The sequence below is a fragment of the Plodia interpunctella genome, chromosome 17 (genome assembly GCF_027563975.2).
Source record: "Plodia interpunctella isolate USDA-ARS_2022_Savannah chromosome 17, ilPloInte3.2, whole genome shotgun sequence".
Lineage (NCBI taxonomy): Eukaryota > Metazoa > Arthropoda > Insecta > Lepidoptera > Pyralidae > Plodia > Plodia interpunctella.
The window spans coordinates 2,559,604-2,584,282 of NC_071310.1; the positions used below are offsets into that span (position 1 = coordinate 2,559,604).

The 24,679-nt window shown below is 36.0% G+C and overlaps 4 protein-coding genes across 4 annotated transcripts; 2 read left to right on the plus strand and 2 right to left on the minus strand.

Moving 5' to 3' along the window:
* Positions 1-1,621: 1,621 nt before the first annotated feature.
* On the minus strand, positions 1,622-2,798 carry LOC128677314 (uncharacterized). Its single transcript, XM_053758062.1, has 2 exons — positions 2,534-2,798; positions 1,622-2,437 (listed from the first exon to the last, which is right to left on the minus strand). The coding sequence occupies exons 1-2, from the start codon at positions 2,777-2,779 to the stop codon at positions 1,622-1,624; spliced, it is 1,062 nt and encodes a 353-aa protein (XP_053614037.1). The 5' UTR covers positions 2,780-2,798.
* Positions 2,799-8,307: 5,509 nt separating this feature from the next.
* On the plus strand, positions 8,308-16,069 carry LOC128677334 (uncharacterized). Its single transcript, XM_053758084.2, has 8 exons — positions 8,308-8,393; positions 10,406-10,429; positions 10,752-10,957; positions 12,250-12,379; positions 12,548-12,715; positions 13,314-13,486; positions 13,838-13,944; positions 15,235-16,069. Exons 1-8 carry the CDS (start codon positions 8,348-8,350, stop codon positions 15,341-15,343), a joined length of 963 nt encoding a protein of 320 aa, XP_053614059.1. The 5' UTR covers positions 8,308-8,347; the 3' UTR covers positions 15,344-16,069.
* Positions 16,070-17,446: 1,377 nt separating this feature from the next.
* LOC128677332 (uncharacterized) lies at positions 17,447-21,850 on the plus strand. The gene is made up of 7 exons (XM_053758082.1): positions 17,447-17,603; positions 17,843-17,866; positions 18,190-18,383; positions 18,878-18,998; positions 19,503-19,676; positions 20,200-20,381; positions 21,302-21,850. The coding sequence occupies exons 1-7, from the start codon at positions 17,549-17,551 to the stop codon at positions 21,416-21,418; spliced, it is 867 nt and encodes a 288-aa protein (XP_053614057.1). The 5' UTR covers positions 17,447-17,548; the 3' UTR covers positions 21,419-21,850.
* A 457-nt stretch (positions 21,851-22,307) lies between these two features.
* Positions 22,308-24,655, minus strand: LOC128677333 (uncharacterized protein). Its single transcript, XM_053758083.2, has 4 exons — positions 24,470-24,655; positions 24,021-24,262; positions 23,386-23,666; positions 22,308-22,533 (listed from the first exon to the last, which is right to left on the minus strand). The coding sequence occupies exons 1-4, from the start codon at positions 24,536-24,538 to the stop codon at positions 22,394-22,396; spliced, it is 732 nt and encodes a 243-aa protein (XP_053614058.1). The 5' UTR covers positions 24,539-24,655; the 3' UTR covers positions 22,308-22,393.
* Between the last annotated feature and the right edge of the window lie 24 nt (positions 24,656-24,679).

Sequence of the window (24,679 nt, forward strand, 5' to 3'; positions counted from 1 at the left end):
GAGGGGCATGCGATGAGTCACTTATCGATAGCCGTATATCGATCCCTAAGTGCGCTTGCGCACGGTAATTACTATAGTGGACATTTCCAGCATCTGCAGGGTAATTATTTAAGTGGAATATTATCTACCATTTCAATATTTTCCTGTTACTGTCAACACTGAAGTGGTAAAATCCATATACACATATAATAAAACTGTAAATAGGCTATATCTACTATACCTACATAGGATATATTAAAGAAAAATACTTATGGGGGATTTAATGGGACTAATAGTATTTTATATGTAAGTTGATGATGAGGCAGAACTAGGCCATCGCTGATGCATGGTGAAATCAAATGAAAAACATATTTGTATCTAAATTTTAATTCTAGCGTAATATTGTTTATTATATAATAAATACAGCCATGCCAAGTCTTACTCAAAGGACACAGACTACCAAAGAAAATATTAATCCGCATGATATGGACAGGATAATATATTTTTATATGCATTGAACATTTTAAACTACTGTAACCTACTAATATTGTAAATTCGAAAGTTTGTTAGTGTCTCTTTCACGCAAATACTACTGGACAGATTGTTATGAAATTTGGTACACTGGTTGAATATAACCTAGATTAACAGGGATCCTCTTCATTCGCCTATTTTTTTTTAGACTATTATGGATTCGCATAATTGTTTTCGCATAATATGTTTTGGCATAGTACTTCTATCGCATAGTAATATTTTCGCCTACTAATTTTTAGGCACAATACTCTATTGGAATATTCTGTGTTGGAATAATTTGTTTTAGACTAATGCACATTATTCATATTATTCTTAGGACTATTCATTATTTGTCATAATTTAATTGTCATAATTGTCATTTGAATAAAACACAGTTTCAAAGTTATCATGATATATTATTATTTCAATCATTTAATATTTTACATATTATTAAATTTAAATATATATCATGCAATATATATTTATTAATATATCCATTCATTTGAGGTTTAGATTACTGGCTATGGCTTTTAGGAAATCAATTTTACTTGTATAATCATTTTTCTGACTAATAATTATGTCAATACGCTTCAGTTTATCGCTGTATTTCTTTTTTTTTTAGGTGGTGCTATTCCGAGTTGCCTCTTTTCAATTTCTGTGATTTGGTGTGTTATCTCTTGGGTAATCTTTCTTGCTAAATAATAAAACTGGGGATGGTGTTTCCCCACGAAATGTGCGAATCGGTTATGCCATGCTTCGGCGTGATTTTGTGTCCTGGGTATATCTTCTTGGGTTAGTTGGTGTGTACTCCATATTGCCGGTGGAAATTGTGGCGGAGAAGTTGAAGTACCCCACACATAATATTGTTCAAACCACGTCGCTATTGGTTCTGGAAGAAAAAATACGTATCAAATTACACCATATACGTACGTCAAATACCTACCTACAGCACAACTTTTTAACGTTTAGGTTAGCGAGGAGCGAAGCGACGAGCGTGGTTAGGTGGACATGAACCCCCCGCACGAGCCGAGCGAGCGAAGCGAGCGTGCCGCGGCAGCGGCCGGCGAGTGCCAGAACCGACTTTAATAAGGCATTCCCAACTCGGACAAAACTAAACTATGTAGGCATACAATCATTTACCTGTTGGTGACGTTTTTGTTATTTTCCATTCGTCAAAGTATATTGGTATATCTGACTCTTCCAAAAATGCCAAAGCATACAAACATTTAATTTCCAATGCAAATGATTCATTGTTTCCATATAGTTTTTGAAGACCATTCTTTTGTATTTTGCGATAAATTATTTGACCAAGATGAAAGTTACATCCTTTTATCGTAGTATTTTCGAAAACTTGTCTGGCACACGTATGTGCAGTTTTTTCGAAGTCCATCATAATGTATTTTGGTGATAGCAGTAAATTGTTTTCCTCGCAGTATTCTACAAGTAATGTAAATAATATGCTATATGTATTTTTGTCCTTGTTGGTACATAATGCGAATACACAAGGAAATGTTTCTGAAAATATACACCCGTGTATGGTATATAGTTGTTGGAATATCTTCGGTACTACCTTAAATGTTCCATCCATAATTATGTACTTAGACTTGCATAACAACGTAATTAGTTTCTTTGATGTGAATATTATTATTCTTCTATCATTATCATACTTTTTATCTATTATTATTATATTGTTAGGGATATTATGATCTTCTGCGGTTTCTGGAATACAGTATTCTTTATTTAATTCAAAGTGTATATCTGTTGGTTCGGTTATCGAAACTGTTCGTTTTCTCTGTCTGTATATTGTTTGTTTTAAATTAACTTTATTTGGTAGATTAGCCAACACTAATGGAGTGGTCATAGATTCGCATTCTGATATAATATGTATTGGCTTCTTATCAGGATTTAATAATGCGTTTTCTTTAATTTTGTTACGGGCGCATTGAACCTACAACATGAACAATAACATTACTTAATTAGGTACATAGGATTAGGGTTAGTACGAGTATATACCGTAATAGATCGTAATTAATAGACCACTAACCTTTTCTCTTAGTGCATCAGGCTCGTGATTGTGGGTTTTTATCTGTTTGGATATGATTTCATGATTTTGTGCATCATTTAATTTGGTTATAAGTCGAACGTTGCACTTGTAATTATCGTTGCGGCGTAGTTCACACACCCAGTAGAATTTATTGTTTTCCTCCCGGTTTTTTTCGTATATGAAACCATTGTGGTTTAATTTGAAACCTCCTTTGTTTGTCCTCAATATACGCACTTGATTTTCCATTTTTAAACAATTTTTTTAGTCATACATAACAATTAATAACACTTGTCTATACTACAATTGACAACACTGTTTCATTCATTATTAATAAAAAATAATTGCATTTTACCCACATATAATAACGCCTAGCACCTGTTTAATAGCAACTTTTCAATGTGTCATTTTATGCATTGCTCATTATTTATAACAAGGATAATACTTTTATGGATTTTGGAATGATGCTTATTTATTATTATGCTTTTAACTATTTATGTTACTTGATATTAGAAGTTTCAATGGATATAGTTTTTGTATTTGTGCTTTTTGTATTTATGCTTTAAAAATTATGCCTAATGATTACAATGCGTATTGATGTTTCTGCGTAAAACTACGATGCGTAACTATATTAGGACAAATATTTATATGCAATCCAATAGATAACCGATTAACACATCGGATACCTTTTATCCCTAAATTACCACGGAAGCGAAGCCACGGGCTAAAGCTAGTTATTCATACACCTAAGTATTTCAAGTGGGTCACATGCAATTCGTCTGGTTACGTCAGTCGCAAAAATAATGTTTCAATAGGTATCTATGTTTATTTATGCAAAGAAAGTATGTAACTACCCTGACCCACAAAATTGCTGCACATATGTTAGGTACTATCTTGCAAATCATTTGACAGTCAAGACTCCACGAGTTAATTTTTTAATTAAATCATATCAGACGTATATTTATTGCATTATCTGTGTTCTACATAGATAAAAGAAATATATGGTGTCCCACATATACAAATGTCATAGTTAAAGTATCGCACTTACCTGAAGCAACAGATTGCCCTTTCAGTTTCAGGCAATGCAATATAAATTTAAAAAAATATTGAAAATTAGCGAAAGAAGATTTTAAAAAATGTGTTCTACTTTGGTTTGTCTAATAAATATTCTAAATAAATAAATAACTTTAATTCAGGCAATGAAACGTGAGTGAGTAATCTCCAGTAAATTAAAAGGAGAAGATCATTGGTCATTATATATAATAAAAAAGACACTATAAGTACATCCGCATACTAATATTATAAAGAGAAAAGATTTGTATGTTTGTTTGTAATAACTAAATTCAAAAACTACTAGGCCGATTTTGATGAAATTTGGCACAGAGATAGACGAAACTTCAGGAGTGACATAGGCTACGTTTTTATTATGGTTTTACCCGAGCGAAGCCGGGGCGGGCCGGTAGTATAAGATTTTTATTATTTATATATAAATACTTAGTTACCTACCTATATTGTTGGTAAACTCTTTTTTGCTCAAAGAATACAGATGCAAAGAAAACTTTAAAAAGGCATTTAAAATAAAAAAATAATAATTTATTGTGTTTAATTTCAATGTATATAATGGTGATGGATGGTACGCATGCGCGATTTTTAAAATGCTTATTTTACTCTTGCCTTGGCTTAAATGTATTTAGGTCGTCAGGTACTGCCCTTTAAGTTTTAATTTCCTTGTTGATGTCAAAATATTTCGCTTAAACGGCTGTATCTTTTGATACCGTGTAAATTCGTATTGTTTTAAACTGCACAACAATTTCGAACACGGGAAGTTATATCGTAACATGGCAGCAAGTACATTGTTAGTTATTTAGTTACGGTGATTTACTAAACAAATCGCTGTAATCAATAGTAAATGATCTAATCCCACGAAACACATTGCAACCTGGCTTGTTGTAAAACAATACATTTCACAAAATGTTACTCGGATTTAAAAAGTATGACAAAATGTTTGGAATAAAAAATATTTACGAGAACACCTGTTCCCGGTTGCATTTTTAGGCTGCGATGTCCAAAGAAAGGGTGGAGAGTAACAAAGGCTACTTTTCGTCACAGGCGGAGCCACGGGCTACATCTAGTAGATCATATAATTCGAAGAGAATTAATTTGTAACTCAGAGATGTACCTATCCCAACTAATATGACGACCTCGGTGGCGCAGTGGTAAAGTGCTTGCCTCTGAACCGAGAGGTCCCGGGTTCGATCCCCGATCGGGTCATAATGGAAAATGATCTTTTACGGATTGGCCCGGGCCTTGGATGTTTATCTATATATGTATTTGTTATAAAAATATAGTACCGTTGAGTTAGTATCCCATAACACAAGTCTCGAACTTACTTTGGGGCTAGCTCCATCTGTGTGATTTGTCCGTATATATTTATTTCTTTATTTTATTTAATATCTTAAATCCGAAAGTAAGTTTCTATTCGTAAAGCTTTATCTACTCAGCTAATTTTCTTGAAATTTCTCATACATATACCTACTTTGAAACGGTGGAGGTTCAATGGTTAAGACCATTATTATTATTTTATCTATGGTTAAGACTGACGTCCTGTGAATTGGTACTAGGTCCAAATCCTACTCGTGCCACATGAGTTTGTAGTTACGCCAATCTGACTCATGTAGGTATAGTAGTTTTCATCGACCACCACTTGCTTCCTGTGAAGGAAAATTGAAAATATCGTGAAGAAATCTGCACACTGGTTCATTATTAACTTGTGTGTGAAACGGAGAAGACAATGGCATAACATAGAGTGGTTTGCCATTGCCAATAATGCCAAGAAAATTATGTGTATTTTATTCCACGTAATGACCACGACCCTCAGCCATGCATGAGGAATACGACTATGAAGAAGATATATGTTTATGTATTCCTTTTTATCACCTAGGTATACCCATATACCTATATGTATGTAGTCATATATTCATATTTATGTACTTTGTTGTAGCTTATGTATTTATCGTTATATTTAAAAATACTTATGTAATTTATTATATTATTGCGCCGCATTTGTTTTTCTGTATGTCCTAATGGTTAACTGAAAACAAAATGTTTTTAGCCTTAAATTCGCCATTTGTTTGTGTTAATGATAATGTATATTTTTATTAGTATGTTTTTACTAGGAACAATAAAGTTTACATAATAAATAAACAATACTTATTATACCTCTACTAAAATCTAGTAAGTAATAAATCAATCCACACTTCATTGGTTTGCAAACTAGAGCGTGCCAAGTTAAAACAACTACTAGTGTATGGCGCCTGTTCTCCAATTCACTTTAACTGATTCGTAACAAAGTTTCCCGGTTTTGGCAGGCGCTAAATTGAAATCAATTCTCAATATAAGTAGAAATGCGGAAAAGTGTAAGATTTCGCAAAATCATTTTTTTCACATACTTCTCTCGTCTTGTGTTTTGAAAAGTAGGTTTATTTGCAACGCCGCTCAGTTATTTTTCACATTCGTTTTTATGGTTATCTGTGTCTAAGTATGCCATACCTACAATCGTAGTGACAGAATCTTTTTGCATTAAACACGTGGCAAAAAAACCTTGAGGAGTTCACTCGTCGAGAGCCAATCCTGGGTGCACCGTGCTTATCATAATCGTGCATTATCATTGGACATTAGCGTAATGGAAGTGCGGCTGGCCCTCGCAAATTACCCTGTAAATTAGGAAGATGAGCAAGATCAGCGACCTTTGTGTACTAAGTACAGATTTGCAAATTTGTTCGGACCTTTTGTTGCCCTTTTAAGCAAATTTATTAACAATTCGTAACATAATATATTATATATACATATAGACGCAACTTTGTATCTAATAGCAAAGAAAAAGCGTGTATCTAAAATATTGTGTCATATAAACTAGTTTGATCCCAAATATGAAATATATATGAAAATAAAAATATTTTTTTTTCGGAACACACGGCGCGCGAGTCCAACTCGCACTTGACGGTTTAATTTTTTTAAAAACATTGATTTGACATTAAAAATTGCAACTGTCCCATAATATCTGCTATAGCTATTTTGTTTCATCAGTAACATCTTATATTTTTAACGAAAATTGAAAGATCAAAACCAGTTGACATCTACTACTTTAGATAGAAGACTTATAAAAGAAGATTAATATAATAAAAATGTGGACCGATATATAGATACCGATACCGATACCTATATATTTTTAAAACTTATTTCTTTTCTGTTTACTCTGACCCATATTAGTAGTCTATAAATTAACTAGGTAGGTAAAGCTTTTATACCTATTACTTATACAGATTTTGTTCAAGTATTTTTGTTTATGACGAATAAATTAAAAAACGCTTGATGATTTAACTTAAGCCCAAAGAAATGTATCCAGAGAGACTGATTTGACTTCTTGTTGCGAAAAAACACAGACGAAGTCGCGGTCGAAGGCTAGTCTTTCATAATATAGATGTACCCAAATACTTACAAATCCGACCTTCACCCTCAAAGCAATTAACCCTTAACCCTATAAAATTCTTATAAAGAAAATGGTTTATCCTAATTCTTCCGAGCCAAATTATGCTAAGAATTAGCTTTGTGAAAACATTTCTGAACTTTCCATCAAATTATTAAATCAATTTTGTTAAAGTACATAATAATTTCATGTATCCGTGTCTGTCTGTGGCATCGTAGCTCCGTAATGAATAGGAATTTGCAATTCGGCGAACTAATTTGGCAATTTGTAATGAGATTTTCACCTGTGGCGTTACGCGTCTGCCTGTCGTCAACCCTCCTTAGGATTGCTATTGTTTGTCCCTGGGCACCGTTTACACACCCCTATTTAGGTACTGTACAGATAATCACACACATCAAAATGGTTTTGTTTGATATACTTACCTATATATTATATGTATATCAAAATATGCGTTAATTTTGAAAATATTTAATAACATGAAAATTCGCTAGAGTCCTGACTTTTATTAATATAAAAATATTGAAGTATAGTGCACAGATTAATATATCTTCGTTTTTTTGATGCTAACATAACAAATATACTCAACGCACCAATACACAGGGTAACGATTCTCTCGAATCTTAATTCACAATCGTGTCTCCATGGTTCCTCGATAGTAATGCATATTTACAGTCAGAAAGTAAATATTCAACAAGCACTAATATTGAATAACTATTGTAGCGTCTTCCTTGATGGATTCATAGATTCATTCATGGATCAAAAAAATTACTTAACATTTTGAAGTTACGGCTGTGGTTTTCCGACCAGCCGCCAGCCTCACGGTAACCTTCTTCGGGAATGATTTATAACGTCCTACTTACCCTGCAATATGTACAATGAAAGATCTGTATGACACCACACAGAGAATGGGGTATGAGTCCGCACAAATTTAGCCGACTAGACAGGCCTAGAAGTCAGCACCTGGCTATTTGTGACGACCTTTGTAACCTAATGAAGTCATCATGTCGGACTGCTGCACAGGTTATCCATGGTATGGTCAATATGGGAAATAATCTTTTTCAGACTGACCTGGGTCTTGAATGTTTATTATATTCGAATGTTATAAAACATAGTTATCGCACAACACAAGTTCCTAACTTGCTTTGGAGCTAATTCAATCTGTGTGTCCAGAACATGTTTATTTTTTATTTATTTATTGAGACACGATTTTGACGTATCAGAATAGACACCGAGGACCGGACGGCGTAATTCGAGTACCTATAAGATGCGGCCTGTCCTCGGCCGCTGCAGTGCAAGTCTCGACTTCTGCGCATTCAGACCTCAGATCAAGAATGAAAGTGTTCATCTTTGTGTTAGCTGCCGTCTCTGTGGCGTGCGGTAAGTGGTCTCATTGATACCAAGATTATTTGTCTATGAGTCTTATAAGAGGCCTATTCCCAGCAGTGGGAAAAAGAACTTTGTCGATGATGATTATGTCTATAAAAAATAATATAGGTTACGCTATACCCTATTACTCCATAAACCTGATATTTTTACCTTGTTTTTTACATTAACTGGCGCTCTTTAGGCCAAGATTAACTTTGGGGCTACCCAAATAAGCCAGCAGAAGTAAATAGGTATTATTAGGTGTAAACATTTTGTTAACGAAAATGATCTTATCTTTTTGTTCGCTACATCGAGGCATACATGTTTTATTCCCTTCAATATAACATCTTTCTGAAAGATATTCAAAATAGGCGGTATGGAACCCCATACCTCGGTAGAAGAAAGCTAAACTCGTAGTCGATCATGTGGCACGAGTAGGATTCCAACCTGAGAACTTCCGATAGCATGTGGCCATCCGAAACAACGAAAAAGCGCGTGAGTTCGCAGAGCATTGCCTGCCACTTTTCGGTAGATCTAGGGTCCCATGCAGGTCAGTTTACAAATAAGACCAGTATAAGCAAGTACAAGTCTTTAACCCCTGTACAAGGTCGTGTTTGTTGACAAACCTGTTCCACACGCATAAAATGAAAAACACTCATTGTTTTTAATATTTTGTTTATGTGAAACAGAAATAAGCTCTCTAGATAGATAGAAGAATCCAGAACAAGTTTATTTGTTAGACAAATTAAAAATCCCCCGACTTTCAATATTCTTTTCGCTACAACTTTTGAACGGCTGAACCGATTTTCATGAAACATGGCTAAGAACACTCGGGATAAAATTATCTATGACACAAAATAAAATTAAACGAAAATCGGTTCATCCGTTTGGGAGCTACGATACCACAGACAGATACAAAGACAGACAAGTTAAATTTATAACACCCCTCTTTTTGCGCCGAGGCTTAATATTAAAGGTTGATGGAAGAAAATCGAAAAAGATACGTTGTGACGTTGAAAATTAGAGAAATGTATTAGAAATAAGTTCATTCAGATCCTGCTGTTCAGCATGGTTGAGTTTGCGACTGATTTCCGTTGTATGCCTCAAAAAATATATCTAATATTATGCTCCAATGAGTAGGTACTACTGTAGATGTTTATCTATCAGAATCTCTTGAGACCCAAATAATTTATTTCTTAGGTACAATAAAAAATCAAGTTATATCTAATTTATCCACGCCAAAACCAAAATAAGGAAAATAACAATGTTTTGTCTCACGTGTATGCTAATTGGCAATTGTAAATAGTGTATTGTCCACTAGGTCTTTTGGTTCCTCATTAGGGACATATACTTACATTCACATAGGTACTACTCCGATACTAGAATTCCCAACTGTTTACTATTCTGATTCAATTTTTTCATAAATCATCAGGAAAAATAAATAATTACTTTCATTTCCAGTGTGTGAATTGCTAACAATAGTGTCAGATTTAATTCAAGTCGCCTAAAGTCATCTGATATGACTTTTGCGTCTATCATTATTTTACTACGTTTACTGCATCTAGTAGTAGTAGCATGGACACTAGCGAATTTAAAATAAATATTCGCATTAGCTATGGCTTTAACAGAATCCACAGATACCCTCATTGCATTCAAATGTGTGCAAAAACAAAACTAGGTATTTCAACAGCAATATATTGCACAACCATTTATCAATTCTATTTTGCATTTTCGTAAACTGTTTACCAGTTGGGAATACAGTTTTGATAGAGCGAAAACTGGATCTCTGCTGTTTTAAAACCATTTTCCTGTTCAAAATTATCATACTTACCTGTTTAAGATGCGATACTTTTATTATTACTTAGCAGTTTATTTGTAGTCGAATGTACATGAGGCAAAAATCTTCCCTTGTTTTTGAATAAAAATTGTTATTGGATATTATTAATTGTTATTGGATATTAATGACTTCTCTTTCAATTGAATAATTGTACAACGTTTTTGATTTTTCTTTGTTTCTTTTTCAGGTGTTAAATATAATGGACTTAGAGGCAAGTACCTTAGAACACCCTCTTTATATTTAAGTTATCTAATATATTTAAGTCAATTACCATTCGGATTTGAAGTATCAACCTAAACCTTATATATCATGTCGCCAAATTATACAAATTATACTTTATGATTGATGTCTTTTGTGGCACTGAACTGAGCGACTTCGCATCCATCTCATATCTTGTATGTGCCTATTCATTACTGAATGTTGGCCATTCGTTTTTAGTTTTATTCAGAGGTAGTTCCATTGTTTCATTATGCATATGTAGGTAGATGAAGTATGCAATGTGTCGAAATTTCATTAATCCATATATATTTCAGTGAAATACGGCTGGTCCGACGCCCTAATAGACAAAGAGTATTTCTTCTCGCTCCCTCGTACGATCAGCGACGCGGAGGGAGAGGGATGGAAGAGGACGGAGCGTCCTCCTGGTGCGTTACCTGAGCTGAAGATGTACTGTCCCACTGGCAGACAAGTGTGTCCTCTCTATGATGCTGCTGGTTTTGTAGCTGGACTGCAGGTTGCTGTAAGTAGATTTTTAGAAAGGATTACCGATTAACAGCGTTACTATTTCATATTATCGTCTGGTTGAGGACGCCAGCCTCAGAGAAGATCATTCTGGAACCAATTCTCCGCAACAGCATATTGAAAGACATTTTTCTGCTAAAGCTGATGATAAAAAAGGAGTATCTAACACCTTATCCAAGTATGCCAAAGGTAAAGGGAAATAACGCCCATAATAATACATAGTATTTTGTGTGCAATAAACTTTAAATAAACGAGAAATTATGCGAGTAATAAAAGTGACCCGGGATGAGACATTTCGGATTGTTACAAAAATTATAAAAACGATTAACACATGAAAGAGAAAGAGAAACGTATCGTAGTAGGCATCAATTCTCCGACTATTATTGTAATACTGCCATTACGTTGCTGCGTTTATCTAATTTAACTGAATCAACATCAGCAATCGTAGGGTCGTGGACCGACGTGATGTCACTTTCCTGGAACATTCTATTATGTATTCATTTATTTATATAAACTTTATTGCACTAATACAATATATGTACAGTACATAGTGCTAAGAAAATTATCTACGGTCAACCATACAATGCAGCTAAAGAAAATCAGAATAAAATTCCTTATGTGCCTTTCAAAATTTATCTCCTGAGAAAATCCATTTGTTCTTGCAGCTAGTAGAAATTAGAGGAATAGTACTGAAAATAAATACACCAGTATCATCTTTTTGTAGTAGTTACGGTAGTTTACGGTAGTTTCAGAGTAACACGATACCTGAAACGTGAGATCAACGTGAGATCTTTGACGCACTTAGTAGAAAATTACTTTGATAGCCGCCATCATGCAAAAAAAATATTTTCAATAGAACTAAAATTAGAAGTAAACAAAAACATTCCGATAACAACACGCATACAATTGGATTAGAAGACCATTTTGGAATTTTAGCTGGTGAATGTCCTACGACTCTGAATTCTGCAATACCTATACTGAATTCAGGATTTATTTCAGTACCTAGATATTACAATTTCGAATTGTATAAGCTGTCAAAAACAATTTTATACCATGGATTTAGTAAGTACTTCGTACAACATACCTACTTACTAATTCCATGTTTTATACACAGATTGTCATGTGTATAATATACATCACCATTTTTAGATGCATAGTGAAGCCTGAAAATGGATAGTGATGCTCATATTGTTCATTAAGTACGGGCCTCGTCAAAATGAACACAAGACTTATCTTGATGCCTTCTGAAGAGAAGGCATGTACCTAATGATACGTATTTTCTTTAACCAGCTACCAGTAGATGACTTCGAGTCCTTAGCCCTCAAGCCTGAGAAGAAGCTGGTGAAGTGGCGCGCGCCTGCCTCCGAGGGAGAGCCTTCCAGGGATTACTGGACCCTTACTCAGTTCTTTGTATCTGAAGGTTATATTTACTTCAATCACTAGATATAGCACATAGCAGATGCCACATATGGTTTAAATTGTTATCAGCACATAAAAATAAGAGATATATAAGTATACACACGTGGTCGTGAAATATTTAGATAGCAGGTCTGTCATGCCATGACGATATACATGTTTCCTTCATCAGAATCCCTGAAAGCGGGCGCTGGTCCTCAAATCGCGAACGGCGAGACGCTGCAAGATGGCGGCGTGTGGGTGACAGGGCTGGACGGCCGCCTGTTCAAGATCCCTCTGAATGAAGACGATATCGCGAAGAAGACTCTCTACAAGAAACAGAACTGCGTGCCGAATATGGGTAAGAGATGTTTTGGCGTGTGGTTTCCGCCCTACAATAGAATCACTCCATATCGCCCCGTGGATGCCGTACAAAGTAAGATATAAAACCAGCTTTGGCAGCTGAACAGTACATTTTTACGCTGACCCTAGGTTTCGATTTTTCACAGCCGCAAATGAGAAGCGAGAGTGAGAGGGAGATGTTTTGTTTAATCAGGTACATTATGAACCATCTCGGGTATGCAAAACATGAAATGGCAGACAGGAGGATATGATCATAAACATACACTTTTACATTCACATCACATACATTGCTTTTCCTGTTTGTGATTGAAACTATTTTCATTTATATGAAAAAACTACATTACTCATTATCAATCGAAGCGGATTTCTTTTTATCAAAATTGGATAAGTTTTATCAATGGTCCATCGTACGATATTATTTTACATTATTATCTGTATGGATGGATTATATGCTTTATTAAAATCTCTCATCTGGCATCCCGTCCCTGGAAGCCGAAACGGGACGACATTCGGGACATTTCAGATTTCAAAATCGCCTTTCAAAGGCGATACTTAGGACGCCACTATAGAATAAATACAAATCTTGTCATCGCCAGGCACCCACTACTACTACAACATGACGAAGGAGATGAAGTGCGAGGACTGGTTGCCGTGGTTCACGCTGGTCAACGACGGGGAGCTGGTCGGCACGGGCTTCATGATGATCGGCAAGCTGGCCAAACAGAGCCGCTGGTTCGAGATCCCGCCCTCTCCTAAACAAGTGCCGGAGGTAATTAATGGATGGATGAATGATTTATTTCAACAACTCAACTTACACAAGGTTATTAACACATAGGTAGGCAACAAAAATAAAATAAAACTTAAAACTAATACCAAGCAGATATGCGCCGCAGCAATTCAAAAAGGTCATAGCTCAGTGAATTTCTAATAATATAATGTAATGATGTCTACTGTAACTAACCAAATTAATTAAATGCGTTTCACTTCACATCGTGCTAACTTACTTCTTTCAAGAACTTTCTCTCCTAACATCTGCGCAAGCAACGGAGAAAACGTGTCTTACAATGTAATTGCAAGACACTAAGAGATCATTAACTACTTTAACATTTTCTTTCCCCAGATTGTCGTCCCCTACGCCCCCGACTGCTTCCACGACTGGGCTGATTCGTACGGCATCGTGTCCCTTCACATCTACTATATCGACAAACCTTGGACTATCAGATGCAAGTAGGTGTGACCGAGCACGCTGCACGATGCACACACCTATTAGGATAAGATGCGTTTGGTCTCTCTATCTCTATATCCAATAATTAAGACTCTTTAGATCATCACTTAGGTGTAAAGAATGAAGCACGTTGCACGTTTGTGGCACGCCTATTAGGATAAGATTTAAATAAACACATAAAACACATTTTGTGTCTTTCTTTATATCTCCTTGCTGGTTAGATCTTGAGCACGATACATGATTAGAATCTCTAGCTCTGAACAAGAAACTGGCTAAGTATATGTAAGTACCTTCTTAGTCAGTTTCATGGGCAGAACGGTAAAATGTACCTACTGATTTTCTCTCGTCATCTTCACCAATGTCGTTGACCGATATTATAAAGAATACCTATAACAGCACAGGTTTGATCCTGGTCACAGAGGGTTATAGATCAACAAACAATAAAAATAAATGGGTCGATGTCGGAATTACCTTCAGTTCCGGAACAATACCTGAATCAACTCTTTCTCTGTGCTTTTTGTACTTGATAAGAATCAATAAAGATGAGTATATAGTCTGTCTTAGATTTTCATAATTTATCTTATTTATTTAAACTTGATTGCACGACTTGCAAAGTTAATCTGCCGCCAGTGAAACCAATACACTTGCATTATACTCTTTCCAAACAAACTATAGTTAAATCAAGAAGAACTCCAAACTAAGGAACATTATAGGGTGTTTTGGGTACCGATTTATTGATTTCATCCTGTGATGGGAACCTACAAATGCGTCTATACCCGTGCATGATCAGATTTTTTTATGCCGGCTATACACTATATGCAACAGTTCATCAAACTTCGACATACTTTGCTGATGGTGAATAAAAGTTCATTCGTTCGCGTCAGTATCTGTTTTCTCTGAATTGGGTTATAGTGTGTAGCCGGCGGTAAATAAAACCTGTAACTTTGTACATATCGAGTAAGTATTTTAATTTGTACGTAGCACGCATTTCCCTATGGGAATCTTGAAAATTTATTTCTGCAATATACAGACTGCGTCAGGCAGCAAAAATCATATTGTTTCTTAACGCCTACACTTCCAAAGTGTGTTTGTTTAATATGTTATGTGTATTTGTTTGTTTGGCCTTCTTTCACGTCAAAAGGAGCATTGAATTGAGGTGATTTTGGTGTGAAGATAGTTGGGAGAGCAAAGAACACACAAATGCAACTTTTTGTCGTAAAAACTGAGCCACGTATCCAAATCATGTTTTTGATGATCAAATTTAGTAGCTGCCACTAATATTTTGCTTCCAGAGACGGAGACTCAATAAAACCAGCAAGACCCTTCCAGAGGCTGCTCCTAAATGTCTACCGCTACGGCAATGCCATCTCTGACCAGTTTAAGAGGTTGTTCAGCGGATAACAATTACATTTATGAAGAAGTTAATTACACACGTATATTATATTTTTTATAGAGTATCCAATACAAATATATCGGCTTCACAATATCGGCGAATTCAAACAGATGCCGATGCGAATAAACGTACATTGAATAGCTTATATGTGAGATTTTCCGAAAAGAAAAATCATGTATGTACGCCGAAATCGCCATATTTGGCGAACTGTTTACCGATAGTATGGAGCCGGTATGAAATCCAAAACAAAATTAAAATAACTGAATTAAGGGCGGGAATAAAATAACAAAATGGCCGTCATCCCATCTCAAGAGCACCAACATGATAGACAAAGACTACGACAGACCAAAAAGGCAGAAGACTTGACCTGTCTTCTGAGCTGAGTATTGTCATCGAAATAGTTAACCCATTAGGGTATACATATAACGTTCTTGGGTACTGCTAATGTGGTCCTCTTGGAGGGTTCCCCGCCGATTCTGAATTAAATAGCAAAAAAAAAGCAAGGATCCCAAATATTATACCCAATATAATGTTACCAATAGGCAAAGATTTTCCTAAATATATTAAATTCTAGACATCCCAAAAAAATTGTAATCCTATGACTGTGACTTTCAATCAATGATGACGACGGATTAATTCTAATCTAACTGATTAGAACCCAAGCCTTAACACAATATGTACCTATGTGGTCTTTTTATGCTAGATTTGCCAAATAATAATTATTATTATTTTAATTATGTAGTTTTATTTTCTCTTTAATTTGAAAGAAGTGTGCAAAAAAATCTGTGAACGGTTTGTTAATACCATATTTCTTTTATCTATGGTTAATACTGTGATAATGGCACGGAACACAAAAAACTATTTTCTGTCTCATGGGTATGGTATGTAAAGTCACAATATAATGCTGGAAGTATTAGGTATATAATCTGCAGTATCAACATATCATCAAACTATCCACAATGATGCCGTTTTATATATATACTATGCAGGCGCTGTGGTGTGCTTGATAATATGTTCTCGATAAATTTCATGGTCTGTATCACACAAACGGGATTTTAAACCATCTAAAATATAATTTAAACTTGGCTTGTCGTTGTTTTACCAACAGTGGCGGAATCAGATTTATATATAAAAACATGTGCGTGAATTAGATTAGATATTTTTTTATCTTTTATTCATAGTCTGATTCACCGTGACTCTGTTTCTAACTACATTATGGTGGTAATGATGAAAGAAAGAAAGAAAAAAACGTTTTTTCGACAAAAATAAAAGAGTACAGAAATATCATATAAAATAAATATTATATAAAATTATCATCACAAAAAAGAGTCTGTTTTTATGTCCTTGATTTATTGTATTGTGATATTTATTCTTTTCTGGATTTTTCTTCGGTGCGATAAAGAGTATTTTCATATTTTGTAGGTACATTATTGCCAAAAGGGCGACTAGCTCATCATATGCTATGGTGAAGGCCCAAGTGCTGGTTTTCAGCTAGTACATACTATAGCACAGATTATACCTACAATTCTTCCAGTACAGACTATATGTAGAGGTGGATAAATTCCAGAATACAAAACAAATATCAGATATATAATTTGGTGATACATGTTGCAAGAAGTAAAGTTCTTATAGTAACTTGTCTTTATTCTGAGCAGGACAAGGGAGCAGCGCTATATTGGAAAAAGCAAAGAAAACTCAAAGCACAAGTAGCTGACAATACTTCACAGATTTTTCTAAATTTTAAAGTTTATTTATTTATTACGATGACACCGGGCTACGCGTGTAACGAGAGAGATACTAGTATGGAAGGTATTTTTTTAGTAAGTTACATTTATATGACTTCGCTCGGGTAAAACCATGATAAACTGAACATTAATGACAACCGTACAAAACAAAAATCCGTCCGGTAATTTCCGAGTTTATCGCATTGATACAGACAGACGCGACAGGGGGCACTTATTTTTATAATCTGTCTGTATATCACAAATCAACGAAACTACATATATGTTGGTTGCTTAAACATATACCTACTATATTTCCGTACAGCAACTAATCCTGTATCTATCAAATTACGGTAACTTTATCACTTGTGTGTTTATCTATTAATTCAGTGTGCCAAATACAGATAATTAATGAGTAAACATGTATTGATATAATTAGCTTTCCGCCCACTTAGTCTTGATGCTTCGTTGGTGAAACCGGCTACAGCCATCATGATATCGAAGACATTTATATTGTTTGCTGTTCTGGCTGCAGCTCCAGTTTTTGGTAAGGGTTTATTAACATTATTATTATACTCTCGGGAATGAAGTTGGCACAAATAAAACTGACTGACTTGAAATAAATTTCGGAAATATCAAGCCAGTATTGGCCGAATAATGGTGAAGTCTCCAGGTTTTTATATATTTTAGCAATGCCGAGTTTTGGAGCACAAACTTTGTGCTTTAATTTACTTCTATCACTTCACTAAAATAATGAGTCATTAACGATATTTTGATGTTTTTCAGGCGACTGGGTGGGCGGCCTACGAGGTAAGTAGCAAGAAATTTATTTTTTTCTTAAACAAATTCAAATTACTCTAGAATGTCAATTCTTTCACACATGTATATAAGGACGTCTTTCAAAAAACTGCATAAAAATAAACAATCATAAGAGCAAACAGGAGATACCATTGTAATGCGATAATGTGCATCTAAGAAATAGGAGACTTTTAAATATTAATTTCAAATAAATATCTGACAGAGAATGATAGCCATTCTAGGCGGTCCATCTACTTAAGTTCTGCAATAAAGTTTAAATAAAAACAATTTCACGTGTTTTTTTTCGTGTTTTACGCATTTACGCAACTTACCAGTGAGGTTCGGCGTCGGTTTCTCCGGCTACTTCATGTCGAAGCCGCGTAGCATCGCTGAGGCCAAGACCAGCAGATGGCAGCAGGTCGCCCGACCTGAGGGTCCACTGGCCTCCCTCATCATGTACTGCCCCGCCGACTACATCTTCTGCGTACTGTTTGATGATACTGAGTATATCGCTGGACTGCAGATTGCTGTAAGTTCGCTTTTGTAGACTCTGTTACAATTACCTGTTTTCCTGGTTTCTTACTCAGCCGTTGAACGTCGAAGACCTTGGGCTAAGTGTAGACCTAAGCAAAGCTAAGGGCTAAGGAAACCAGTAACTTGAAACTGCTTTTCTACCCTTTCTTATTCTTCTCGCACGATCTACGATTGCTGTAAGGAAACTCGTTCATTAAAAGAGGCTTAATCCCAGTGGTGGGATAACGCGATGATAAAACTCTTCATAGTCTACTAGACCGTGTCTGAAAGATTTCGCCAAAAGTTATCTGTGTTACTAAAATAAATCTCCTCTGTTCAAGTTAAAATGTAGTGTTTAAAATGTAGTGTGTGTGTGTGTGTGTAGTGTGTGTAGGGACAATAAAAATATACATACCGGTACTATAATTATGAAATTCTGATAACCTAAATTCAGTCTCCATTTAAGTCTATAAGACCGATGTGACCAGCGTTATTCAACTCCTTCCACAGATACCTAAAGACAAATTCACAGACAACGCACTCGACTGGGAAGTCCAGGGCTTCACCAGCTGGACTCCAGCCAACACCAACTCCTCCTTCTGGACTATCCAGCAGTACTTCGTTGACGAAGGTAGTAATTACGGGTAGTAATTCGTTGTTTCACACTCGATCGATCACAATATAATGTCTTTCTATCTACGTATGTTTTTTCGCGCATCACATAATTACTGGATGGAATTGGATGCGGTTTCACAGTTCCTATCACAGTTGTATAGCGGATGGTCTAACTTAAAATCTGGTATAAGTTACATCGCGATACGTCACTTAGAACCCGAGATATTGACAATGATAAGTTGTTACAGGCGGCATGCGTCCGCCAAAGCGCGGGCGAAGCCGCTGGCAAAATGTAGTCATGGTCATAACATATTTTTGTATACTTATTTATACTACTAGAAATATATATATATATATATATCTTCTTCTAAATCCCATGAAACAATAACGGTGAGTCCTTCTGGCATGATAGAAGCCAAAACCCTTTAGTTTCTTTCGGCATTTCTTCTCAGCAGTAATTATTCCGAAACGCTTATCGGGAATTGCAATTTAGAATATAAATTTAATTCTATTTCTGCAGAGATCCTCGGTAAAAGTGTGTCGGAGCGTCTGGCAGCTCGTGACAGGTCCAAGACCATCCCGCACGGCAAGGTCTGGGTCACTGGGGTCAACAAAGAGCTCCTGGAAATCTCCACCAAGAAGACCGATATCGAGAACAGTATCTTCACTGAACAAGCATGCATTCCTCTCATGGGTAACCAAATTTTTGTAAATAGTGGTGGCGGACCACTGGTTATGATTGCCCGTGAAGTGAACTCTGTCATCTCTGCATGTTGCGATGCAACAGCAACGCACGACGAAACCAAAAGCAGAAGAATCTTAAAATTTTGAAGATGTGCGCCTGTGATTTTAAAACTAGCCGCCTGCCTGACGTCCACCCTTTATTCCCATAAATACCTAGGCAGCCTAGGTAACAATAGTATTCCCATACTATTGGTAGCTAGGCTGCCTAGGCTACAATCCCTTAGTCATCTCGTACGACATCCACAGGAAGATACATAGTGGTCCTATCGAGTAGGAAGACCAGTGTCCTTGGACAGCCACAAGGACAGACTCTTTTGGACAGGCAAATAGATATAAACTGTCGCCAGAAAAATAATTAAATTATGTAAATCCACTTTGTATTCTATAATTTATTATAACTATGTGGCTACTAGTTTTATTCCATGGTTCGAAAGTAGGACAGTTAGATCAACTCCTCGTGGCCGTTATTGCAGGTCGTCACTACTACTACAACATGACGACAGAGACGCAGTGCACCTCCGCTGGCATGTACCCCTGGTTCCCGCTGGTCGCCTCGGGAGAGCTCATCGGAATGGGCTTCGTGTCCGTCGGAAAACTTCCCGAAAGCTCGCTGGAGACAGACTACTTCGAGAGGCCTGAAAGGGCAGCTATAGAGGTGATCATTTTTTCCGAGCAAATAGGGTATGCCACCTGATGGGAAGACTATGGTCGCTGCAAAACCAGGGTTGTCACACGCGCGTTGTCAGCTCTGAATGAATCTTTTCACACCCTTTTTGAAGAACTCCATATTGTTCCATACTCCATCTCTAGGAGTACAAGTTTAATTGTTAGACTAATTAAAAAAAAAACACTTAATATTCATTTCGCTACAACTTTTAACAGCTGGACCGGTTTTCATGATACATGGTTAAGAACACTCGGGATAAAAACTAAACGAAAATCGGTTCATCCGGTTGGGAGCTACGAAGCCACAGACAGACACGTTAAACTTAGACACCCCTCTTTTGCGTCGGGGGTTACGAATATCGAGGTCGCCATCAATCTTAACTTGGTTACAAGGAAAGACATTAATAAATTCGCAATTATCTCCTGATATTGTAGACCGTACGACGTTGAGAAGAAAGTAGGAAACCGCTCCCTGGGCTAAGATGCCTTAAGAAGAAGAAGAAGAAACTGGAAAAATACTCAGTTGCGAGAGAGCCAGAGTAACTTTTCTCGACTCATTTCATCCATTTCATCTACATTATAATATGCCTCCTTGCTTTTGAATAACTTCTTCCTGCGCTGTACTAAACTATAGAATAAACTTCCCTCAGCAGTGTTCCCTATAGTTTCGACATTGGGGCTTTTAAGAGTCTATCGCTTTCTCAAAAAGTCGACAACGCACCCGTGACCTTATACCGTATTTTCCGGGTTGCCGCTGTCCATGGGCTGCAGTATTTGCTTACCATCAGGTGACCTGCTTTGTTTGCCCACTGCACTATAAAAAGAAGTAATTTCGTCCGAGGATCAAAAAGTTCAGTTCAACCACTTTACCAATAACTTAATTAAGTACTTAAATCCTGTCAATTTCAGATGATCGTGCCGCGCGGCCCCTCGTGCCTGTACCAGTTGGGTGATTCCCCGGGCCTCCTCACTATGCACATCTACTATATCCACAACCCGTTGCTCCTCACTTGTATCTTCCAATAACTCGATTATTAAATACTCTGATAAAACTCTTATTAACGACAAGAGGAAACAATGCAGAATATACCAACAGAATTAAAGTAACCTTGACATTGGTTATTTTAATGAAGTTATAATTGTAATATATTTTTCTTTGTCTATGACTGTAATGTTCTTGAATGGAACATAATATTTATACAGGAGCTAAAGTCATTCATTAAAATAGATTTTGCCATAAATATTCATCCGGTCCGCGTCTTTGTTTTAAACCTTTCATCAGTGAAGTAGTATTATGTATTAGGGTGAGTTGCACCGTCAACTTCGACGTTGACTTTAACGTGGGCGCCGCTGTCGTTTAGACAAAAACTGTTCCTTTGGGTTTTTTTGCGTGTTAAAGTTAACGTCAAAGTTGACGGTGCAACCCACCCACATTAGTAATAAAATTTATTAACTACATTATGGTTGTTTGACTGCGGCCCTTATAACACTGGGCGCTACAACAGTGCTGATTTAAACTTTATAAAGGTTGTTGTTCGCGGTCACACGCCCGATCGAGGTGACGAAGTGAGATTATTTAAAAATTATTATAACCCCAGGTGACGGGAATGGATATAATTTTTCAACACATTATTCATGTTTAATAGTTTTCACAGACCACCACTTGCTTCCGGTAAAGAAAAACACCGTGAGAAAACTTGCACATCGGTTGACAGTTTAAGTTCACTAGTGTGTATACGATTACCTGCCAATAGGCGCGGTAGATAGTCGCAAAACTCACTGCCTTTAGGCGACTTGAATAAAATCAATGTTAACAACCCACACACTACAAAAGAAAGAAGAGTGTGTGAACTCTGTCTTTCAAGAAGTATATGATTCTGATGGACCTATAAGAAGATTTGTATTTACACACAACTTATTGATTAACATTTTCAAATTTATTGATTACAAGAAATTAAATTTATTGATTAACATAAACTAAAAAAGATACCACCAAATTTATTAACTGACTCCTGTTGGCGCCTTATGTGATCTCTTCTTAAGCTTCTGCTGCCGTCGCTTCAAGTGCCTTTGGATCCGGCCTGTTCCTTCCTTCTTCAGGTCTTCGTACTGCTTCACGAGAGCTTCTACCCGAAGTTCGGCTAAACAATGAAAAGAAGGAAAAAATGTCTTTCTGTTCTTGTTTAAATAATTTTTTTAGGGAAATTATACTACAAAACTAATAACGCTCATTTGTGGTTGAAACCTCAGGATAACTCTGTAAATCCAGATAACCTATCAAATGATCATGCACATGAAATCTATGATAATCATTGATGCAAAGCCAACAAATTTATTTTTATCACTTTTTATCACTTTGTGGAATCCTAGAAAATAAAGAGTTATCTGCTTAAATATATTTCTGATAATATATATTTCTCATAATATATATTCCTCATATTAATATGATTGATGACAGCAACAGCGTAGTAGTACTACACCTGCCTACCGTCCGGAAGTCTTGGGCACAATTCCAAGGATGGGAAAATATTTGAACCTTTTCCACAAATATTTGTCATGCAAATATTTGACATGCACATTATGTGACTATTCTAAAGAATTTATAATAAATTTTTGGCTTATCGGTAAACGGCATGAAACACGTCGCGAATCGATTGACGAGCTGAATAATTTATACCATTTTTTTTACCTTATTCTTAAAAAAAGTTTAAGGCGACCACAGACTTGCATAACTTACCTATCCCATAGACATTCAATACTTGCTAGGTGTCTGTGATAATGATAATAGGTACCCAAGATTAAAGACCTGAGTTTGGCTAATATAGCCAACCTACTGGAATTATTTCACCCAGTAGAGAGATCATTGTTGATCATTTCTGCTGAAAACATGCTATGCTAAAAAGGTAGAGTACTCTCATGTATCACCAAACCCCATAATCACTGTCATCTCGCAATATGGTGATGATATGCGATAGTCCGAATAAATATCTTACATTTATTCTTGAAATGTGGCTGCCGTCCCTCCCTAAACTGCTGTACAACTTGATTCTTATCCTTGACCGCAGCTATATCCTCAATCTTCTTCCTCTTGGTGGCCTTGTGCTGGTCGTTCAACCTCTGCAGCAATCGCCGCAGCTGCCTCTGTTTCTCAGGGTCCGATGTCTCTTTCAATTCGGCTCGAATCGCCTTGATATCTTTCATGCGCATGTCTGACAGAAAATTGTAATTTTCCGAAAATTGTTTCTTATCAAATTCTCCACATAAGGGATCGAACCTGAAATTTTTTTATTTTTTTTTATACGTCATATTTATAAAATTTTTTATTACAAATGTTAACTAAACACTATGGAGCACAAAGATTAAAGACATAATTATTTATTTTTATTTCTGGTTGGGGACACCAGCACAAAAGCTTATTCTGGGATTTTACACCCAGTTACACCATTTCACCTCTTCGGACCTGTTGTGGTAGCCTCTGTGGTAAACTGTTGAGTTACCAGTGGTAACCCTAAGTTCTTTACAAAGATGCTGATGGTCTCAATATCACAATCATGACAATCTATAAAAACGAAGTACATATGATATGGCAATCAATGAAACTATTCAACTTGTAATGCAAAGTTTATACCTAGGATCTCTAACTTCCTGTTTCTTCACCTTAGGCACATCAAGGACCATAGGAACTGGTTTCTTTGAGCTCATTTCACGAGGTCTATTTTTGTTCTCTCGTTTAAAAACTTTTGGGGTGCTATTTTTCTTTTTCACATCCTTTCCAAATAAGGCCTCTTTATACACTTTGGCACCAATACGCTCTTTTAACTTTTGAAGTTCTTCGAAGGATAAAGAGGAAAGTTCTTCCCTGATAGCAGTCTGCAATAAAAAAATTATATGGTAAATGGCAACTCAACATATTATTTTGTAATTAAGATATGCCTTTTAATTTACATGTATTTAAAAGACTACAACATACACAATATCACAGAATTTAAAGAGAATCTGCTAAATAAACGTAACTTATAATAACAAATAATAATAATAGTCTTCTGTAATCCGAGTAAATAACTAATAATATCTTACTCGTTCTCCGTCATTATGGTCTTCCCGTTCTTCACTAATAATATCCTGATCACTGTCACTACTACTCATTTTATCGTCACCGCTAAAAAAACTCGATTTTCAAAAATGAAAATTTTCGTAGAAACAGATAGAGAAAAGATATGGTAAAGTTTTTTAAGGTTATGATTATGAAGCACGTTCCTTTCTTTATTTACTAAATGTCAACTGTCA